At 43.1% G+C, this 19,790-nt stretch overlaps 1 protein-coding gene and 1 pseudogene across 1 annotated transcript; one reads left to right on the forward strand and one right to left on the reverse strand.

Annotated features, from left to right (window-relative positions):
- The first annotated feature begins 528 nt into the window (after positions 1 to 528).
- On the forward strand, positions 529 to 12,385 carry PDCD7 (programmed cell death 7). Its single transcript, XM_057544605.1, has 5 exons — positions 529 to 1,436; positions 3,414 to 3,552; positions 8,234 to 8,470; positions 8,742 to 8,829; positions 10,540 to 12,385. Exons 1-5 carry the CDS (start codon positions 564 to 566, stop codon positions 10,661 to 10,663), a joined length of 1,461 nt encoding a protein of 486 aa, XP_057400588.1. The 5' UTR covers positions 529 to 563; the 3' UTR covers positions 10,664 to 12,385.
- Positions 12,386 to 17,980: 5,595 nt separating this feature from the next.
- LOC114238383 (U2 spliceosomal RNA) lies at positions 17,981 to 18,082 on the reverse strand (annotated as a pseudogene).
- Between the last annotated feature and the right edge of the window lie 1,708 nt (positions 18,083 to 19,790).

Raw genomic sequence — 19,790 nt, forward strand, 5'->3', positions numbered from 1 at the left:
GGCATTCTTTCAGTTCCCGCACCAGACCTACTCCTATAGTCTACTAGGGGGCTTTTGTAAATGCTGTTCCCATTTGGACTGTGCGTCCCTCTCTTCTTTCTCTTCTATTTCTACTATTTAACTCATAATTACCCTTCAGACCTCAGATGGAGTCTCAAATCCTTAGGACAACCTTCCCCAACCTCTTTAAATTTAATTTTCCTATAAGCTCTTCTTGCCCTTTTTTCCTCTTTGGTAGTACTTACATTCGCCGCTGCCCTTTTGCATTTGATTGCAGGATTACTTGATTAATGTGTTTTCTTTACTAGATAGGTAGTTCTACGAGGAGAGGAACTGTATCTGTTAGTCGCACTGCAAAGGGGCTAGCTCCGCACCTAGAATGCTCAGTAAGGACAGTATTTATGAATTGAAGGGTTGAATGAACGCCCATTCATGCGCCGGGCTCCCTGGGTCGGGTGCGTCACACTTATGTCGCGCGCGGTATACGTCACTTCCTCCCGGAAGACACTTTCGCTGGGAACACTCAGATTCCTGTCAGTTCTCAGAATCCCTCCGTGGTGGCCATGGCTCTGCCACCCTTCTTCACCCCGGGTCGCCCGGGCCCGCCGCCCCCGCAGCCGCCGGCTCCCGCTCCCTTCGGCTGTCCGCCACCGCCGCTACCCTCTCCGGCTTTCCCACCGCCTCTTCCCCAGCGGCCCGGCCCCTTTCCGGGGGCCTCCGCCCCCTTCCTCCAGCCCCCGCTGGCTCTGCAGCCCCGGGCCCCCGGGGAAGCCTCCCGCGGGGGCGGGGGCGGCGGCGGCGGCTCCTTCTACCAGGTGCCGCCACCGCCGCTGCCTCCCCCGCCGCCTCAGTGCCGGCCCTTCCTAGGGAACGACGCCGGTGAGCGCCCGCGGCCGCCGCCTCCAGGCCCGGGGCCGCCCTGGAGCCCGCGCTGGCCTGAAGCACCGCCGCCGTCCGACGTGCTCGGGGACGCGGCCCTGCAGCGCCTGCGCGACCGGCAGTGGCTAGAGGCGGTGTTCGGAACCCCGCGGCGGGCCGGCTGCCCGGAGTCCACGCGCGCGCCCGCCGGCCCCAGCCTGGGCGAGGTGCGGGCCCGGTTGCGCGGGTCCCTGCGCCTGGTGCGGCGGCTGCGCGACCTGGGCCATGCGCTGCGCGAGGCCGAGGCTGACGGCGTGGCCTGGGCACAGCTGCATGCGGAGGCACAGCCGCTGCGCGCCGAGCTGGCCGAGCGACTTCAGCTCCTGACCCAGGCAGCCTATGTGGGCGAGGCGCGGCGCAGGCTGGAGAGGGTCCGGCGCCGCCGGCTGCGGCTTCGCGAGAGGGCCTGGGAACGCGAGGCCGAGCGGGAGGCGGAGGCCACGCGGGCAGCGGAGCGCGAGCAGGAGATTGACCGCTGGAGGGTCAAGTGCGTGCAGGAGGTGGAGGAGAAGAAGCGGGTAAGAGCAGCGGATGCACACGGGAGCAGGGGTAGCGGTGTTTGACACCCGATGGGGCTTGAGGCTTTGCACTGTCATTCCTCAGGGCTAAGCCTCTTTTTCCTCATCCGTAAAATAAAAAGATAGTTTGCCTTTCCGACCTTATATTTCCGTATTGGTTGCGTGTTAATGGTGTACAGTACACAACACAAATGCTCTAGGTGCGGTGCAAAGTCCCATAAATACAAAGTATAGGATTGCATAGTGGTTTTGCAGGGATGACAGATCTGTTTTCTTCTCCAGCATTCTGTCCACTTAGTAACATTCAAGACGAACAAGAATCTGGGTCCTTGCGTCTTGTCCTGCTCTAGGTGATTTTAAGAATACAAAATAAAGAGAACTTGGGGCCTTTTCTCAAGGAACATATACCCTAATTGGCTGATGGGGCACTAGTGATGATTTTCCCAGGATTCCTTTATTTACAAGTTCAACAATATCCCAAGTTCAACGATGGTATTTTTGAGCACTTACTATGTACTAGGCACTATGCTAAGGTCCTTACCTAAGCCAGACCTTGTAACAATCTGAGAGGTAGGCAGTATTATCCCAATTTTACAGATTAGGAAATTGAGGCGTAGAGAGGTTAACTTGCTAACAGTCACACAACCGGTTTGTGGCAGTTTCACTCCTGATTTGAGCCCAGATTGCTCGATTCCAAAGCCTACTGATCTCAAGTTTTAACTTAAGTAGAGGGCCAGGGTGAAACTGGAAATCGGTCAAATAGTTAAGGCATTCTCATTACTTTTGAATGCCTCTAGGGACTTCCCCTCTCCCTCCACTCTCCACAACCAGCTGGTACAGCTTGTGTCCTCCTTGTGTCTGCTACAGCCCTGGAGTCTGATCCATCTCCCCTCTAAAGTATATTGATGGCAAGCTTTGTCTTCACACCTCCAGGAATATATCAGCGCTTTAAAGGAGAGTACTTGGAGGCAATGCCTTAATCTAAGGGAATTTGAGTCAGTTCACCAGACATTTAATGAGGGCCCATTATGGCAGGCCCACTGCTGAGTGCTGGAAGTAGAGGTGAATAGGACATAGTGCTTGTCTTTGAGGGGCTTAGAGCACCACGGGGGATCATGTCTGTATAGCACGGTGTGTGTTAGGATTTCAACTGTAGGTGCCCAGAGAAGGAATATCTAATCCACTGGGGGAAGGTATCAAGGAAGGCTTCCCAGATGATATGGTGACATCTCAGCTGAGTCTTGTAGGAAATGTCAAAGCTAAGTGAAAGCAACATGTGCAGTTCCAGAAACAAAAGAGTGAAACAGCATGGGTGTCTGTAATGGTGAAACTATAGTGCTTATTTGACAGATGGGAAAAGAGCTTTTAGGCAAAAAGATCCTCCCTACCACGCACTGTGAGGGTACTGGAGACAGAGTCCTGTGAGTAGTGACTTGAGGAACCAGGGTTATTTAGCTTACATGTGAACCAACTTAAGAGTAAGATTGGGTCTTCAGATGTTTAAAAGGCTGTCATATCAAAGAGATCCTTGAGACTTTAGAGCATCGGGGTACAAACCGTGCTTAGGTTATTACTGAGAACATTGTAGAGTCCTAGGCCTTTCCAACCCCATTCTTTATCTTCCCTGGTAGTCTGAATCTTTGGATCCAGGAGTCTGCATTTTTAATAAGAGAGCCCCAACTTAACAAGGTAAGTTGGATGCAGATGTTCCTTGAACCACACTTTGAGAAATTCTGAGGAAGAAACAAAGGCAAGAGCCCACGTGGAAGATGCAGAGAAGATAATCCCTTGGCTGGACCAATGTAGAGGGGAGTTGTGCATGGCCCAGGAAATTGGGATGTAGATCCAGTAGAGTCTTTCTTAACCTTGGGACTGTCTGATTCTCTGAAATCTCATGGCCAGGCAGATTTTCTCTGCTGTAAGGTTGTTCCTCGTAAGGTTCCATACTGGGTCTCATGGGCTCTCTTTCTCCTCCAGGAGCAGGAACTTAAAGCTGCTGCTGATGGTGTCCTATCTGAAGTGAGGAAAAAACAAGCAGACACCAAAAGAATGGTGGACATTCTTCGGGCCTTGGAGAAATTGAGGAAACTCAGGAAAGAGGCTGCAGCAAGGAAAGGTAACCATGGCTTTGCATTTCTTTCCATTCTTTACCCTAGCCCCCTCCTCCCCAAAACTGTTGAAGGAAAAATGCTTGATACTTCATTATTTTCACCCAGTAGGGTAACTAAGCTTATCAGCAGTACCTCAGAACTTTTGAAGTAGAAAGCCTCAGAAGATATTTATCCCTGGTAGCCAAGATTGAAAAGGATGTGGGAACCCACCGCACTGTCTTCCTCTTTTTTTTTTTTAATTAATTAATTTATTTTTGGCTGTGTTGCTGCGCACGGGCTTTCTCTAGTTGCGGTGAGCGGGGCTACTCTTTGTTGCAGTGCAGGGACTTCCCATTGCGGTGGCTTCTATTGTGGCAGAGCACGGGCTCTAGGCTCACAGGCTTCAGTAATTGTGGCACGTGTGCTCAGTAGTTGTGGCTCACAGGCTAAGTAGTTGTGGCTCGCAGGCTCAGTAGTTGTGGCACACGGGCTTAGTTGCTCTGAGGCATGTAGGATCTTCTTGGACCAGGGATCGAACCCATGGCCCCTGCATTGGCAGGCGGATTCTTAACCAGTGTGCCACCAGGGAAGTCCTGCACTGTCTTCCTCTTGACTCATCATTGCCACCCCAGGCATTCCTGGCCACAGTTTTCTGAGTGAGGTTGGCGTGGCTTGTCAACTTTGCCCATATACCAAGGTGAAAGCTATTCTGTCTTTACTTGGTGCTTCAGAAGGTGTTGAAAACTTAGCATGCTCCTTCATATACATTTCAAACCTGAAACATTGATATTTGTAGAAGTGTGAATGGTTGGACGGGGCAGGGAGTGCCCTGCAGACTGCATGGGTGTCCCTGGCTTACCTGCGTGTCACTTTTGGACTCAGAGAACCTCAGTGGTCTCCTCTTGCCTCTAGAGGGAGCACTGGTTTTCTAGAAGTTCCCCAGTTGTGCTTTCCATTTTGCCTGCCTGCATCTTTGCTCTTGCCAGTCTGTTTGTCTGGAGGGCCTTCAGTACCATCTTTGCCATTTTTAGCTCTCACTATCCTTCAAAAGTAAATACAGTAAATTCCATCCTTCCCTGATCTGGGCTGAGGTGACCTACTGCTCCTTCTCATTTGCACCTGGCTTGAACAACATGCTGCCTTATTTAGTAGGCTTTCGGCCATTGACATTCACCAGGGATATTTGAGAGTACACAAATTAGCAAGTACCACAGTAGCAAATGATTTGCCCTGTGTGGTTTAAAATATAATTGAAAACTGCTGCTCAGATCCTTAATAAAATGTCACTGGGACATGTGCATTCAGTCAGGCTCATTCACTAGCTAAATGATTAACTTCTACATGCCAGCCTCCAGACTGGCTGATTCAGATTCAGGTCTCAGAATCAGATGACCCCACAAAGCATTCATGAATCAGAGGGAGTTTGCATCTACTGTGTCTACCTCTGTCTCTTCCTTATAATAATGCAAAACCTGAGGGCTACTATTTCATATTCCCTTACTTCATGTCCTCCATGAGCTGAGTGTTCAGTAAACTTATGCCAAGTGAATTTATTGTACAACATAATTTCTATTAGTCTTCCTCACTTTGGTCTGAAAGAAGGAAGAAATTTTAGGAGAAATTAAGATCTAAAATAAGCAGGCTCTGTGGAGTTAACTGACTTGAATGTAAAACGATTTAGTATCTAGTAACTGGTTTTGTTGGATACTTTAAAAGAAAAAGAGCAACTTTCTAACTTCTCTCACTGTGCTGAGAAAATGAAGCTGGCTATGTAAGCAGGGCCACGTCTCAAAGTGTCTTATTTGCTAGGCTAGACTTCTCACCTATGGTTAAAGCTGAGTGGAACCATTGAAAGATTTTAAGTAGAGATGACAAAGATGAGTGCTGGCAGAGTAGAGAAAAGTTTGGGGCTTCTAGGAGGGAGGAAAAAAGAGAGACTGGTAGGGCTATTGCTGTCTGGGCAGGGATAATATGGGAGTGTGAACTAAGGGTCAGATGGTGAGTTGGAGAAAAGTAAACAGATTTAAGAGATGTGAGTAGAGTGTGCGTGTGTGTGTGTGTGTATACATATAAGTAAATAACTTGGGGGAACTCAGCATGTGGGAGCTGAAGGAAAAAAATGACTTTCAGGTTCTAGCTTGATCTATTGAATGAGTGATGATACCATTCTAATTGACCAGGAAAACAAGAGGGGGAACAGGCTTGGGGCTGATGAGTTCAGTTTGGGACCTGTTGTGTTTGTGGTGCCTGTGGTACATCCTGGATAAGAGTTTATCAGCATGTAGCTGTAAGTAGGGCTGACCTTGAGAAGATTGTGTGGTGTGAGATGAGGCCCAAAAAGACAAAATCCTAGGGAATGTCAAAATCAAGATGGGTAAGGAGGAGGCCACAAAAGATATCAAGAGAGGTCAGAGATAGGAGGAAAGTGTAGACCCCTTAATTTTTCTGGAAAGTGGCAAATGCTCAGAGAGATTGCATAATATTGGGCAGGTTACTTAAACTTCTCTGTGCCTTGGTTTTTCCTCACCTGTAAGAAGGGAATAGTGATGGTACCGATCCACGGGGTGTTGCAATGATTAAATTAGTAGACATGCATAAAGTGTTTAAAATAGTCCTGGCATGTAGTAAATGCTGTATAAGTGTTTATTATTATTATTATTATCAAGTAATATAAAGATTAATAAACATCCATGGGAATTAGTACCCAACAGATTATTAGTGACTGGTGCTGGGTGCATTTCAGTGGAGTGGTATGGGTAGAAGCCAGACTAGACTAGATCAAAGAGGGAATAGGAGATAAGAAAAGCAGACAGTGAGTCCAGCTTATTAAAAGTTTGCCTGTGAAGAGAAGCAGGAGGGATAGTTAATGGCTTGAGGTCCTGCAGGAAGTAGGGAGATTCAGATCCCAGATGGAGGAATTAACTAAGTGGAGAAGGACCCATTTTCCACTGAAATGAAAACGAAGAGGGCAAGGATGGGTAGTAATGCAAATGAGTGAAGTCAGCGGCAAAAAGTTAAGGGATTTCCTGCCTGATGGCCTCTTTTCTCTAGGGAAAATGCTAGGTGGTTTGCTAAGAGTAGAGAAGTAAGGCTTTAGGAGGGAAGTGAATGTTTGAAATAATTGTTGTGAGGAATGAGTGAGAGCCAACAAGAGACGCACGGGAGTATGGCTGTAGGGAGGTGCCACTATGGGCTGAGCTGATGTAACTATACACTGGCACTAGGTCACATAATCAAATGAGTCTGCATTTGGCAGGTGAGCACAGAGCACAGGCCTATTGGGGTTTTGCTTAATGCGCAACCACATGTTTTGGTGAAATCTTACATATTAGATTGGAGGTTTTAGTGAAGCTGACAGAGTTTCAGGTAGAAAGTCAGAGAAGAGAATAATTGGGTTTAAGACTTCAGAGGTGGAAACTTTTTTCTGATCATGCCAAGGTCCAAAGACTGCGCGAGGCCCTAAGGTATGGGTGGCTAAAGGGGAATAACGGAGAAGGCATTGGTATCTAGGAGCTGCAGGAACTGGAGAAGTGATGGTAGAGGTAGAGGGAACCTAGATCATGTCGTCTCAGGGGGTCTGGAGGAGGATTGGTGGGGGTGCCGTTTCACAGGGAGTGTGTCGTGGTGGTCAGGAGGGATCCATGAAAGGCTGAGGGGGATGAGCGCGGGTGGTGCAGGCCAGCACACCGAGATGGGAGCAGGCCACACCTTCTCAGGGGTCTGGAGGCACTTTGGGGCTGATGGCGTGTCTGTGTATTTTTGCTGTACTGAGAGATTTTAGTACTTGCAGCAGAGATTGTATGACCCACAAGCCTAAAATATTCACTGTCTGGCCGCTTATGGAAAAGGTTTGCCAGTCCTTGGTCTAGGTAAAGAAATGAAATAAAACCATGAAATTATTATGAAACAACAAAGTGACAGCTTAAATTTCTCAGTGCATAAGAATTTTGTGTGTATTTGGAAAATAATTGGCAACTTAGTAGAAGATGGATTTGAGTTGTAGAGTTTCCATAGGTGGGAATGAGTAGGTGAAAACTTGTTCAAGCCAAGAAATCATGACAAAATGATCTGAAGGAATGTTAGCCTTGGAGATGAAGATAGGAGAGTGAATTCTGCAACTACTTAGCTGCCGTGGTTGAGGGAAAAAAGAGTCAGACCTCCAAATCAGGGTGACCAACCATCACATGTGTCCCAGGACACTGAGTTTTCAGTGCTAAAACTGGACAAATGAAACATTTGGTCACCCTGCCCTCAGCAGCAGACTGTGAGGTTATTGTGGTTGGTTAAGTGTATTTCTTCCTCAGTGTCCAAGTGTGCGCTCTCAGAAGTTCAGACTCAGTCAGAGGAAAAATTGTTTATTAGTTGGGTCTAGGAGTCTGTGCTGTAGGAATTTCACAGTGAAGAAGTAAAAGACAATTCCTCCCTTTAGTAGAGGAATTCTCCAACTGAAGGATCAAAACCATTAAGAAATAAACAAAATCAAAGGTTAAGTAGTGTGATACAGAAAGAGGAGTTAGTGAAAGTCAGGTTAGGATGAAATTAATTGAAGACTCAAAAAGATCGAATTGAGCCTTGAAGGCTGGTTGGAATTTGTAAACTCTAACCAAATTCATACTGTAAGTAGGACTTTGAGTCTGCTCATTAGAACATGGATTTGGGGATAAGAAAAAGTTGTATCTAAAATGTCATTTGCATCTTTTTGCCCAGGGGTCTGTCCTCCAGCCTCAGCAGATGAGACCTTTGAGCATCACCTTCAGCGACTGAGAAAACTCATTAAAAAACGCTCTGAATTATATGAAGCTGAAGAGAGAGCCCTCAGAGTTATGTTGGAAGGAGAACAAGAGGAAGAGAGGAAAAGAGAATTAGAGAAGAAACAGAGGAAAGAAAAAGAGAAATTTTTACTACAGAAGCGTGAAATTGAGTCCAAGTTATTTGGGGATCCAGGTAAGTTCCTCTGTAACCAGTGGAGAAAAGAAAAATACTAGATTGACAGCTCTTTTCCTCATGGATGATCTCCACCTAAGCTAAGAGGTGGTAGGTGACAAATTGGAAGGATCCTTTAGGATTTGAATTATAAACTATATCCTGGAAATCAAGGATAAAGATGAAACACATTTGATCATATTGTATAATCATAGACTAAGTCACTTTGCCTTGAGAAATATGCTGTACATATGAAGCATGATGACATGGTATTGTGCCTTTTCTTTTTCAGATGAGTTCCCACTTGCTCACCTCTTGCAGCCTTTCCGGCAGTATTACCTCCAAGCTGAGCACTCCCTGCCAGCGCTCATCCAGATAAGGTCAGAGGGGCATTCTCCATGTTTTCGTTCCCTTAGGTAGCAAGAAGCAGTTGACAAAGTGCTTATGTTGTTGAGGGCTATTACTATATCTTTTTATTTTATTTTTTTTTAGTTCCTTATGAGTTTATAGAATGTTTCCACGTTTGAAGCATGCCACATACGTCTTGTTTAGTCCTCATCAATTCTTGAGAAGTAGATGTCCCTATTTTAACAGGTGAAGACACTGAAACTCAGGTTGTGACTTGCCCTCTGTATTATCCCATGCTATAGCTGTTACGTTGACTTAAAGCATTGACTTCCTTTTCCTAATTCTCTTCTGCTGCTAAACAGACCAAGGAAAAGAAACCCTCCCTGTATACTCATCTGTGGAGACTGTTAACAAAGACCCACACTGACTTGTGAGTTCTTACTGGTCAAAGCCAAGAGAGCTAGGAACAAGGAGTCTCACCTTAATCTGCAGTTACTAATGAGCTGGGTAAAGTTTTCAGCTCTGAGTCTCACTTTCCTCACCTACAAGGTGAAAATGATGGACTAGACTGTGGCCTTCAAATGTGAACAGTAGTACCCTCCCAAATGTAATCTTTTGAAAAATCAGTTTGTATAACAGAATGAATGAATGGGTTCCACAGGCAGTTTAAATGTGTTATTGACTGGAAGCACTTTGTTATTTCTAGACTCCCCAAAGCATCTACTTGGGGCCTAAGTGTCTTCAAAGCCTGATTTGAAAAACCACTGAACTAAGTGCTCTCTGAGGATCCTTCCAAGGTCCAACAGTACTCTTTAGCTCTGTTCTGGGAAAAGTGTATTTCTGGTTAATATACAAGTTTTAGCCTTTAAATATATTACAGTGGGTTCTCATTATTTACAGCAGCTATGTTCTATAAAACTGCAAATGCTGAATTAGAGAATACTGAACTGCTGCTCCTGAAGGAAATACAGAGCTAAGCTCCTGTGAGCCTTTGGCCACAACATTTTCATCAACTGATCAATACCTAACCTTGTCTTTCTTTTTAAAGACACCTTATTTAATACATACTGTTGATTCATCAACATTGAACTCATAGCTAATGGCACTATAACTCATGCCTGAAGGTAGCTTATCTAACATACATGTGTTCTCCATAAGGCATATCACAGCCTTCTAATGCTAGCTATAGCACTCCAGCACTGTACTCGGGAGCCATTTTAAACAGCCAAATGCCAATAGAAAGCACAAAAATTTGAAGAACGTGGTACTAAACAGACTACAAAAAGGATACTTGTTTACAGTAGGGGAGCTGAAAACAAGAAGGCAGAGTGTCACCTTGTTCTACCACAGTTGGGAACATGCCTTTTGGTGACTCAGATTTTTCACTGCTCTGTGCGTGTTGGCAAGTAACCATGGAAGCACCATGAGTAATGATTTGCAGGTTACAAATAAATTTTAGTGAATAGCCAAATTTGCAAATACAGAATCTGCAAATAATGAGGATCGACTGTATATTAATTATTTGGTTATCCATAAAATGTAAGTTCTTTGGAGTTTTTTCCCACTTATATATATATATACATTTAAGAAATAGTCTTTTGCATAATTTCTAGAAATCAAGTTCTTTAATGGACTCCTATCGGTCATTTGAAAGCGAAGTCCTGAAATAGAATATTTAGTTGCTAACATAGTGCTTGGAATGAAACAAAAATAAACAGTTGTTCTGTAATGTTCTCATTAAGGCATGATTGGGATCAGTACCTGGTGCCATCTGATCATCCCAAAGGCAACTCCGTTCCCCAAGGATGGGTTCTTCCCCCGCTCCCCAGCAACGACATCTGGGCAACCGCCATTCAGCTGCATTAGTAAAGATGCTCCAGGAGTGTCGTCCAGCCAAGGCTCTTTCCAGCTCTAAGTATTAGTGACGCCGCCATCTTCTTGTACTGTAGTCTAAACCACAACCTCTAAACTCCATGTGGCATTGACCTACCCAGAAGTTACATTTTCCTTCTGTCCTCTGTCCTGGCCAAGGTGCCTCTTGAATCAGGAGATTAATATGGTTCTTCAGGAAAGGACCTAGGTGAACTGAGGTTTTTACGACAGGCAGTGGCCTTGGTTCATGAAATTTGCCTCTGTTTTGAGGGGCTTGGTCCAGAGGGATTTATAAGCTTACTCTTATCTTTCTTGTGTGGTGATGGATAAGTATACGCTATACACTCATACCCTCGACACAGGTGTGCACTGGGTAGATTTAGCAGTCCCTCCCCCAGTACTCCTTGTTAAGGCAAGCTTGATGCAAAACCTCCTTACCTTTCTTACCCAGAGAGCCTCCTAACTTCCAGGAAGAAAGGTCAGAAATGCTTTATCTTCAGTTTTGTGAATCCCACTTTTGGTGCAGCTGGAGAGGCTGGGCTGCCAGAAAAGCTGGTGGCCTTGTCTGGTAGTCAAGTGGAGAACTTGGAAAGCCTGAAGAGTACCTGTACCCAAACTGGATTGTGTTTTAATGGATGATGGCTGCATTTTCCCCATGTTAGAAGGATCCTAATGAAAGCACCTGTTTTTTAAGTTCCTAGAGGTCTGGTTGTTCAGAATCCACAAGGATAAAAATTAATTTCCTTATGGGAGTGGGACCTTGATTAACCTCACTCAGTCACATTGTGGGAGCCGGTATAGTGGAAATTGTGGAATTTTGTTAGGAACTCAAGCTTCCAAAAATATACATGTAGTTTAAGCTGGGGGAAAAGCAGATAAAAATAATAAAATTAATTTTTTTATACTCATTAATAAATGCTGTTGTGCCTGGAGATGATCAGTCATATAACATGTCAGGTTTTTTGTTTTATTTTGTTTTCCTTTTTGTCATTTATTATGTTATTTATATTTCCAAAAAGCTAAATAAATATCATTTTTATTTTTTAGTTTGAGCCTTTGCCCCCAATTTGTTGCCTCCCAAATCACTACACACTCTTTCACATTGATGAAAGACATTTACTGCAAAGTTCAAATTTATTAACTAGGCATTTGCTACCGGAAGGTGCGTCTCAAGCACCAAACTTTTTATGCGGTATCCAACTCTGGATAAGCAGGAAAGGACATCTCAACTTTGGAAGTGATTTCATGTACTTGGAAGCTCTTGGGTACAAGATGCTAACACATTTGTCCCTTTTTTGTTGTTTCATTTGCACTGTTAAGTTTATATATTATGCATTACAGAGTTAACAGGGTATGAGGGCCAGCACTCCTCTAAAGTGTTTCTAAGCTCATAAACCTCAGAATCTGATGTGATTAGCCTCACATAACCCCGTAGGCCTGTGTGCCCTTTTGTTATAAATCTCCACCATTTTCTGACGAGATGCAGGAAGAGTAGAAATAAAAGATGAATTGTACAATGTATGTTTGGTGTCCAGACAGCCTTGCCACTAAGATACCTGCATTGATGGGGTTAGAGTGTGTGGAGCAGGGACTCAGGAAAACTCAGGCAGCAGAACCCAAGGAAGAGAAAGCATTTAACCTCAGGTGGAAAAAACCATTCCCTCTTTCCTCTCATTCAGCTTCTGCAAAGTTTTAATAAAGTGAGCATTATTTTTATTATTTGTTTGGTCTTTTGTTAAGTTTTTCCTAGTTTATTGCCCTGTGTAGTGGTGGTGGCAGCAGCCACTGGTACTTTATGGCAGCGGTCCCCAACCTTTTTGGCACCAGGGACTGGTTTCGTGGAAGACAGTTTTTCTAGGGACCAGTGTTGGGGAGGGGAGCGGGGGTGGGGATGGTTCAGACTGTAATGCGAGTGATGGGGAGCGGCAGATGAAGCTTTGCTCACAGGCTCGCTGGCTGCTCACCTCCTGCTGTGCAGCCCGGGGGTGGGGGGGGGTGGGCATTGGGGACCCCTGCTTTATAGGTTCAGGAAGAAAGACTTTTTAAATATATTTATTTATTTTGGCTGCTCTGGGTCTTATTTGAGGCACGCAAGATCTTCATTGGGGTGTGTGGGATCTTTTTAGTTGCTGCATGCGGGCTTCTTAGTTGTGGCATGCAAACTCTTAGTCGTGGCATGCATGCGGGATCTAGTTCCCTGATCAGGGATCGAACCTGGGCCCCCTGCATTGTGAGCTTGGAGTCTTACCCACTGGACCACCAGGGATGTCCCAAGAAAGACTTATAGTAGTGTCTTTAATGAATTGTACTTCTGAGAGTATGGACAGTATCATTGTAATCTTATCCCACAGTCTTTTCTTTTTAATTGTGGAAATTTTCAAATATTAAAAAGTAAAGAGAATGGTATAATTTTTTTCATCATCTGGCTTCAAATAATGGTCAACTCTTGACCAATCTTGTTTTATCTGTACCCCTACCAATCACACTGGATTATTTTGAGGCAAATCTCAGATGCCATATTACTTCATAAGTGTTTATGTAGCTCTAAGACATTTTAAAAATTTAACCACTGCTATTATTGCACCTAAAGAAATGAATAACTCCTTAGTATCATCAAATAGTCAATGTTTAAATTATCTCATAAATGTGTGTTTTACACTTTGTTCCAAATCAAGATCTGGATGCAATCTATGCATTGTTGTTGGTTGATGTGTCTCTTAAGTTTCTGATAACCCGTAGGTCTCTCTCTCCTTCCTCCTATGTACTGTTGCACTTTCACTCCCTTGCAGTTTATTACTTGAAGAAATCAGATCATTTTTTTCCTAAAGAGTTCCCAGTCTGGATTTGGCTAACTGCATCCTTGTGATTACATGTGCCTCTATTCCTATAATATAATGATTAGACAGAGCTGTACTGTCTAATATGGTAGCCATGTATGGTTATTGGGGACTTGAAATTGAGTTTGAACTGAAATTGAGTTTGACTTGACATGTACAATTACACATGTGGTTCACATGTTTCTATTGGACCACGCTGATCTAAAGGTTTGATGACATTAACATCGGGATTTTCTGGCAAGAGTATTTCATAGACCTGGTGTGTACTCCATTTAGGAGGACTAATTGATTGTCTTATTTTGTGATCTTAGCAGCCATTGACATTCAAGACCTAGACTCACTCATTTGGATTTGCAAAATAGTGATAGTTTAATTATGCCCTGCTTTCTTTAATTATCAGCTGGAATATACTAAAAGGAGAAACATCCCCTCATCAACTATTTGGTTACCCTGGGGTACGATTTGTATAGGAAAAAAAAATAAATACATGATTTTATTTACTAGTTTTCAAAATAATGAGGTAGTTCCATAGCATCCTCCAAAAGTTACCAGTGAATTTTTTTTTAAGTATCATTATGAACTCAGATCTAAATGTATTTGTCTTTCAATCCATTGTTATTATCTTTTTTTATTGATTGCCTCACCTTTGGCCAGTGGGAGCCTCTTTTAACTCCACTCCTGAGTTCCCACTCAATCCCAGTATTCTGTTCCAAGTTCATCTTGCACATTTCCTATCCCTGACCTATACCTATATTCTCTATGTATTGAACATAAATTAATGAAAATAGAGAATTAAACTCTTTCAGAGACTAACTAGAAATGTGTTGATTCATCATCTCGTATATGCAAGAAATTTGTTTATCTTGACAAATTTCCAGGAGACCCTGGATTTGTGAGAAACTAACAAAAGCGTTTATTTTTAAGAAATTAGGTAAATACAGGGAAGATTGGAAAATGAAAGAGATTAGTTGTATATTAAATACTAAGAGTGTTCAGCGGGAGTGCCTGAGTTTATGACGTCAAAGAATTTGCTACAGCTAACCAACTTAATCAGTCTAAAACCATTCATGTTCCTATGTCCACGTGACTTTCGTGCAAGGATGTATCAAGAAGCTTAGCTGAGATTATACCATCTGTTGTAGCAATTCACTTCTACAAGTTTTGTCCACAGAGAAGCTATCCTGGGAATTACAAGGTAAGTACAAAGTATGTCTTGTTCCATTCAAATAAGAATAATATATATAGAAGGAATGTGAATGCTGTGAAGTAGTAGCTGTGGTAGAATTTAGGGACCAGAGATTACATTTCCAAGTATTTCCAGCTAAATTTTTTTAAAAAATTGCTTGTAACAAATAAGCTGGTCCCGCATAATTAACTTTTTACTTTTGAGTGCACCCATCAGTAGATCCCAACTTGCCACACCTGGCTATCCATGAAGAATTTGTTTCCATTTGCCTTTTGGAATAAACTGGGTTTTTCATAGTCTCTGAAGCCAAGATTGAAGTCTTTGAGGCAATTGGTGTTAGAGTGGATAACTATGCAGAGCAGTAGACATTTTCCAACTTCATTAACTCATTCTTGCCGGAATGTGGTTACCAGGATTTGAACGGTGTTCTTGGGAAATGATTTCTATTTACCATTTTCCAGGTACAATGTTAAATGCTGGAGACATAAAAAGGGGGCAAACAGACAGGATTCCTGCCCTCCTGCAGTTAGTCTAGAATAGAGAAGCTTAATGATTATACAGATAATTAAAGTCAGTTATAATTGTAATAAGCACTACAAAGAAAAAGTACTTAGTCACAAATTTGTATTTTTCACTGTTCAAATTTTTTTAAGTGCCTGTTGAGGCTCAGATAATTTGCTAATAAGTACAAGGGCTCTAATGGTGAGCAAAATACCAAATACTCCCTAATGCAGGTTTTGAGGGAGATAGATATTAATCCAACAATCATAAAAAATGTGCCAAGTGCTTTGAAGGAGAGCTACGGTTCCATTAGATTGATTTAGGCCCCCCACCCTTTTTTTCCCTCAAACAGTGTTCTGTAATGCTTTTAGGTGAAATAATACAAAATATCTATATATCATATAGTAAGGGTAAGAATTATCATTCAGTTTATGTATGTATATGCTAGGTCACAAAGTCAAATAGATTTCATTCTATGGGGCACAGTAGAAAAAAATCTTGAAAACCACTGTACTAGTTGGATTGATTCAAGTTTGGGGGTCAGGGAAAGCTTTGAGGAAATGCTGTTTCAGCAGGGCTCTGAAGAATTAACTAGTGGGAAGAGACAAAGAGGAGCATAGCAAGTATCCAGAGCAGCATACACAAAGGCCCTCTGGGGGGCCAAGAGACCAAGGCAAGTTGACGGCCATCATGGCTAGAGTAAGACAGCAAGTGAAGGAGAAGGGGCCAGACACTGTAAGGCTTTAGAATCCCTTGTCAGGAGTTTGCTTTTACTCTGAGAGTAGGTGGGAACCACTGGAGGCTTTTAAACAGTGGAAATGGCTTAGTTTGCTGTTTTGAAATGATCATTTTCATCCCAGTGTGTGGAACAGAATCATAAGGCATGAGAAGATACATGGACATCAGTTGTCCGAGTGAGAGATAATGGGGGCTTGGATTTCCACGGTAGCAGTGGAGGTAGCATGAAATGGCTAGATTCCAGAGATTTAGGAGAGAAAACCTGGCAGGGATTTGAGATGGGTGGCAGTGAAGGAGAAGAAAGTATCGGGGATGAGTCCCAAGCTTGTGTGCCCCTTAGACGTTCCTTGAGACAAGGAATACTGGAGGAGGAGGAGCAGTTTGGGGGAGGGGAAGATCCGAGTTCACTTTGGGTATGTTGAGTTTGAGGCACCCTTGAGACATCTTGGAGGACATGCCTGAAGGGCAGTTGTGTTGTGAGTTTGATCTTAGAAGAGAACTGGAGAATTTAATGTGTGAGTATTAGATTATTGACGCTATGGGCAAGGATGAAGTCGTTTTGAGAGGATAGTGAACACCTTTAAAAAACAATACTAGTGTCATTGTGGGGACTCCATGTAGACCAATTACTACAATCCCCACCTACCCAGCCCCTTGCCCCAGGCTCAGATGTGGCCACATGGGCACAGACCCATGGACTGCTGATGGAAAGGTCCTGGATTATGCAGTTTGTTGAAGCATGCATAGACTGGCTTTCCTAATATCCCCATTTTCCTACCCTCACCCCATCCCTTCAGACCCCTTCAGGGCTTTCTCTGCCTACTGAATGGTGTTAGCACTCAGCCTGAAGTTCAGCACCCTCCCCAGCTCCACCCCGATCTACCCCTTCCATCTTACTGCAGACAGCTTCTCAGCACAATGGATATACTTGAGTCAAGCAGCTTGTCTCCCCCTCACTCTGCCCTGCCTCTGCTCCCTGGCTTAAGCTGTTCTCTCCCTGGAGTTATGCTCTCCACCCAGCCTTTTCCCTGCTCACAGGCTGTTCTCCCACCCTCCAGGGTCCAGATCAAGTCCCATCTTTCCTGAAGTTTCCCCAACCCCCATAAGGACTAGAATATTCTCCTCCCTCTGAAGAATATCATCACTTAATGATCTGTACCTCTTATTTTGTATTTAGCAGATGCACATGTGACCGTCATTTTAGAATATGTTCTAACTAGATCATGTCTTGCACTGTAGCCCTTGCTGCTATTAAGAGGTGTTTCCAGAATCCTCAAACTCTTAAATTACTCTAGAAGCAAGTATAATGCTGAGTAGAGAATATCTGTTAGGATGCAGATGCTGGGGCAGAGGGAAGGAAGCAGGAGGGTGGCCCTATACTTGCTCATGGGACAGGCAGTTCACACTTGGGACTCAGCACAACTGTGGTCCTTCCCCATAGCTAAAAATTCTAATGATAGCTGAAAATGTGAACAATAAATCTGAGAATGCCAAAACTTCCTAACTTTCATGTATCCCCTACAACTCCCTACACTCTAAGGTCCCCTGTAGGAACAGGTTGACGGGGCAGATAACTTACTGATCACACTGAAAGCTGTCTGATCCTGTAGCATAAAGACTCAATGCCAATATGATGGGAGACTATCTCCCAACATGGGGTGGAGAAGCCTTTTGAGTCTTACATACAGTAAGACACTGACAAAAGAGGGCAGACAGTAGAAATGAAGGAATTAAAGGATTTGCCCATCTGGCCTCATTTGACCTCTCTGCACTCAGATTATCGACTCTACCTCCTCACATGATGCTCTTCTGTGGGTGTGGTGATGACCCCAGTGACCCCGAACAGCAGGGCTTTGCACCATCCTGGTAGGGATGACATTGTATTGAGCCAGGGAGCCACTCCCTGGTGTGGGCTCCCTGCTAAGCCCTGGTTATTTGCAAAATGCCAGACTATGGTCAGGAGTCTAGATTTAAGTGTATATTATAGGCAGTCATGAAATTGAATTATGTGAATGAGTTTTGCTTTGTTTTTTAAGGCAACAATATTTAATGTGGTCTAAAATACATAAAAAAGCAAATCCCTGGCTGTTGTGAATATAATTAAACCAACAGATACTACACTTGATCTTAGCCAAAAGGCTCAGAAGCTATGTGTGAATTTTTAATGCTTAGATTTCAGCTTTAGTAGATATTGTTGACTAATAATAATTGACTTTCTCACCAACAGTGCATGAGAGTTCCAGATATTCCACAACCTCATCAACACTTGATATTGTTAGGCTTTTAAAACTTAACTCTTGGCTTCCCTGGTGGCGCAGTGGTTGAGAATCCGCCTGCCAATGCAGGGGACACGGGTTCAATCCCTGATCCGGGAAGATCCCACATGCCGCGGAGCAACTGGGCCCGTGAGCCACAACTACTGAGCCTGCGCGTCTGGAGCCTGTGCTCCGCAACAAGAGAGGCCGCAACAGTGAGAGGCCCGCGCACTGCGATGAAGAGTGGCCCCCGCTTGCCCCAACTAGAGAAAGCCCTCGCACAGAAACGAAGACCCAACACAGCCAAAAATAAAATAAATAAATAAAAAAATAAAATAAAAAAAAAACTTAACTCTTCCTGTGTGTGTGTGTGTGTGTGTGTAGTGTTATCTCATTGTTTCATTTTGCAGTTCCCTGATGACTAATGAGGTTAAACAACTTATATGTTTATTGGCTATTTGGATATTCTCTTTTGTGAAGTGCCTGTTAAAATCTCTTGCCTATTTTGGGATCTTTTTCTTATTGATTTGTAGAAGTTTTTTGCATATATTGGATATGAGTCCTTTGTCAGATATGTGTGCTACAAATATCTTTTCCCCCTCTGTGATTTGCTTTTTCACTTAATGGTATGGTGATGAATGGAAGTTCTTAACTTTAATGTAACTCAATTTATCAGTATTTCCTTTATGGTTAGTCTTTTTTGTAACCTTTTATGAAATGTTTGCCTTTTCTAAGGCCATAAATATATTTTCCTATTTTATCTTCAAGCTTTTTTTACCTTTCACATTTAGATCTACAGTCTATCTGAAATTGACCTTTGTTTATGATATGAGGTAGAGGTCAAGATTTTTTTTTTCTAGGTGAATATCCAGTTGGTCCAGAACCATTTATTAAAAAGACCTTCATTTTCCTACTGCTTTGCAGGGCCAGTTTTGTCATAAATCAAGGATCCATATATGTGCGGATCTGTTTCTGGACTTTTTTTTTCTGTTCTATTGGTCTCTTTGTAAGCTCTCATGTCAATACCACACTATATTAATTGCTTTCACTTTAAACTAAGTCTTGACATCTGATAGTATAAATCTTCAACTGTGTTGCTTCTTCTTCATGATTGTCTTGGCTTTTCTTGGCCCTTTGCATTTTATTTAAATTTTAGAATTAGTTTGCCAATTTACACCCAAAAATGTGGTGGAATTTTGATACGTGGGATCTATAAATCAATTCAGGGAGAATTGATATATTTACAATATTGAGTCTTACAAGCCATGAACGTGGTATGTTCCTCTATTTAATCTAATGTTTTATAGTTTTCTGTGTAGAAGTCTTATAATCTTGTGTTAGATTGAGTCCTAGGTAATTAATGCTAATATAAATGGTGTCAATCTCTAATGAAAATTTTTTAAAAATTTTTATTTTATATTGGAGCATAGTTGATTAACAATGTTGTGTTAGTTTTAGGTAGACAGCAAAGTGATTCAGTTATACATATACATGTATCTATTCTTTTTCAAATTCTTTTCCCATTTAGACTATTACAGAATATTGAGCAGCATTCCCTGTGCTAAACAGTAGTTCCTTGTTGGTTATCTATTTTAAATATAGCA

The sequence above is a fragment of the Balaenoptera acutorostrata genome, chromosome 3 (assembly GCF_949987535.1).
Source record: "Balaenoptera acutorostrata chromosome 3, mBalAcu1.1, whole genome shotgun sequence".
NCBI lineage: Eukaryota > Metazoa > Chordata > Mammalia > Artiodactyla > Balaenopteridae > Balaenoptera > Balaenoptera acutorostrata.

Excerpts from the sequence above, each read along its gene's own strand:
- PDCD7 (XM_057544605.1), top strand. The coding sequence starts at position 564 with ATGGCTCTGCCACCCTTCTTCACCCCGGGTCGCCCGGGCCCGCCGCCC. Across the intron at positions 1,437-3,413 it reads AGGTGGAGGAGAAGAAGCGG|GAGCAGGAACTTAAAGCTGC; the intron begins GTAAGAGCAGCG and ends TTTCTCCTCCAG. Across the intron at positions 8,471-8,741 it reads CAAGTTATTTGGGGATCCAG|ATGAGTTCCCACTTGCTCAC; the intron begins GTAAGTTCCTCT and ends TTTCTTTTTCAG.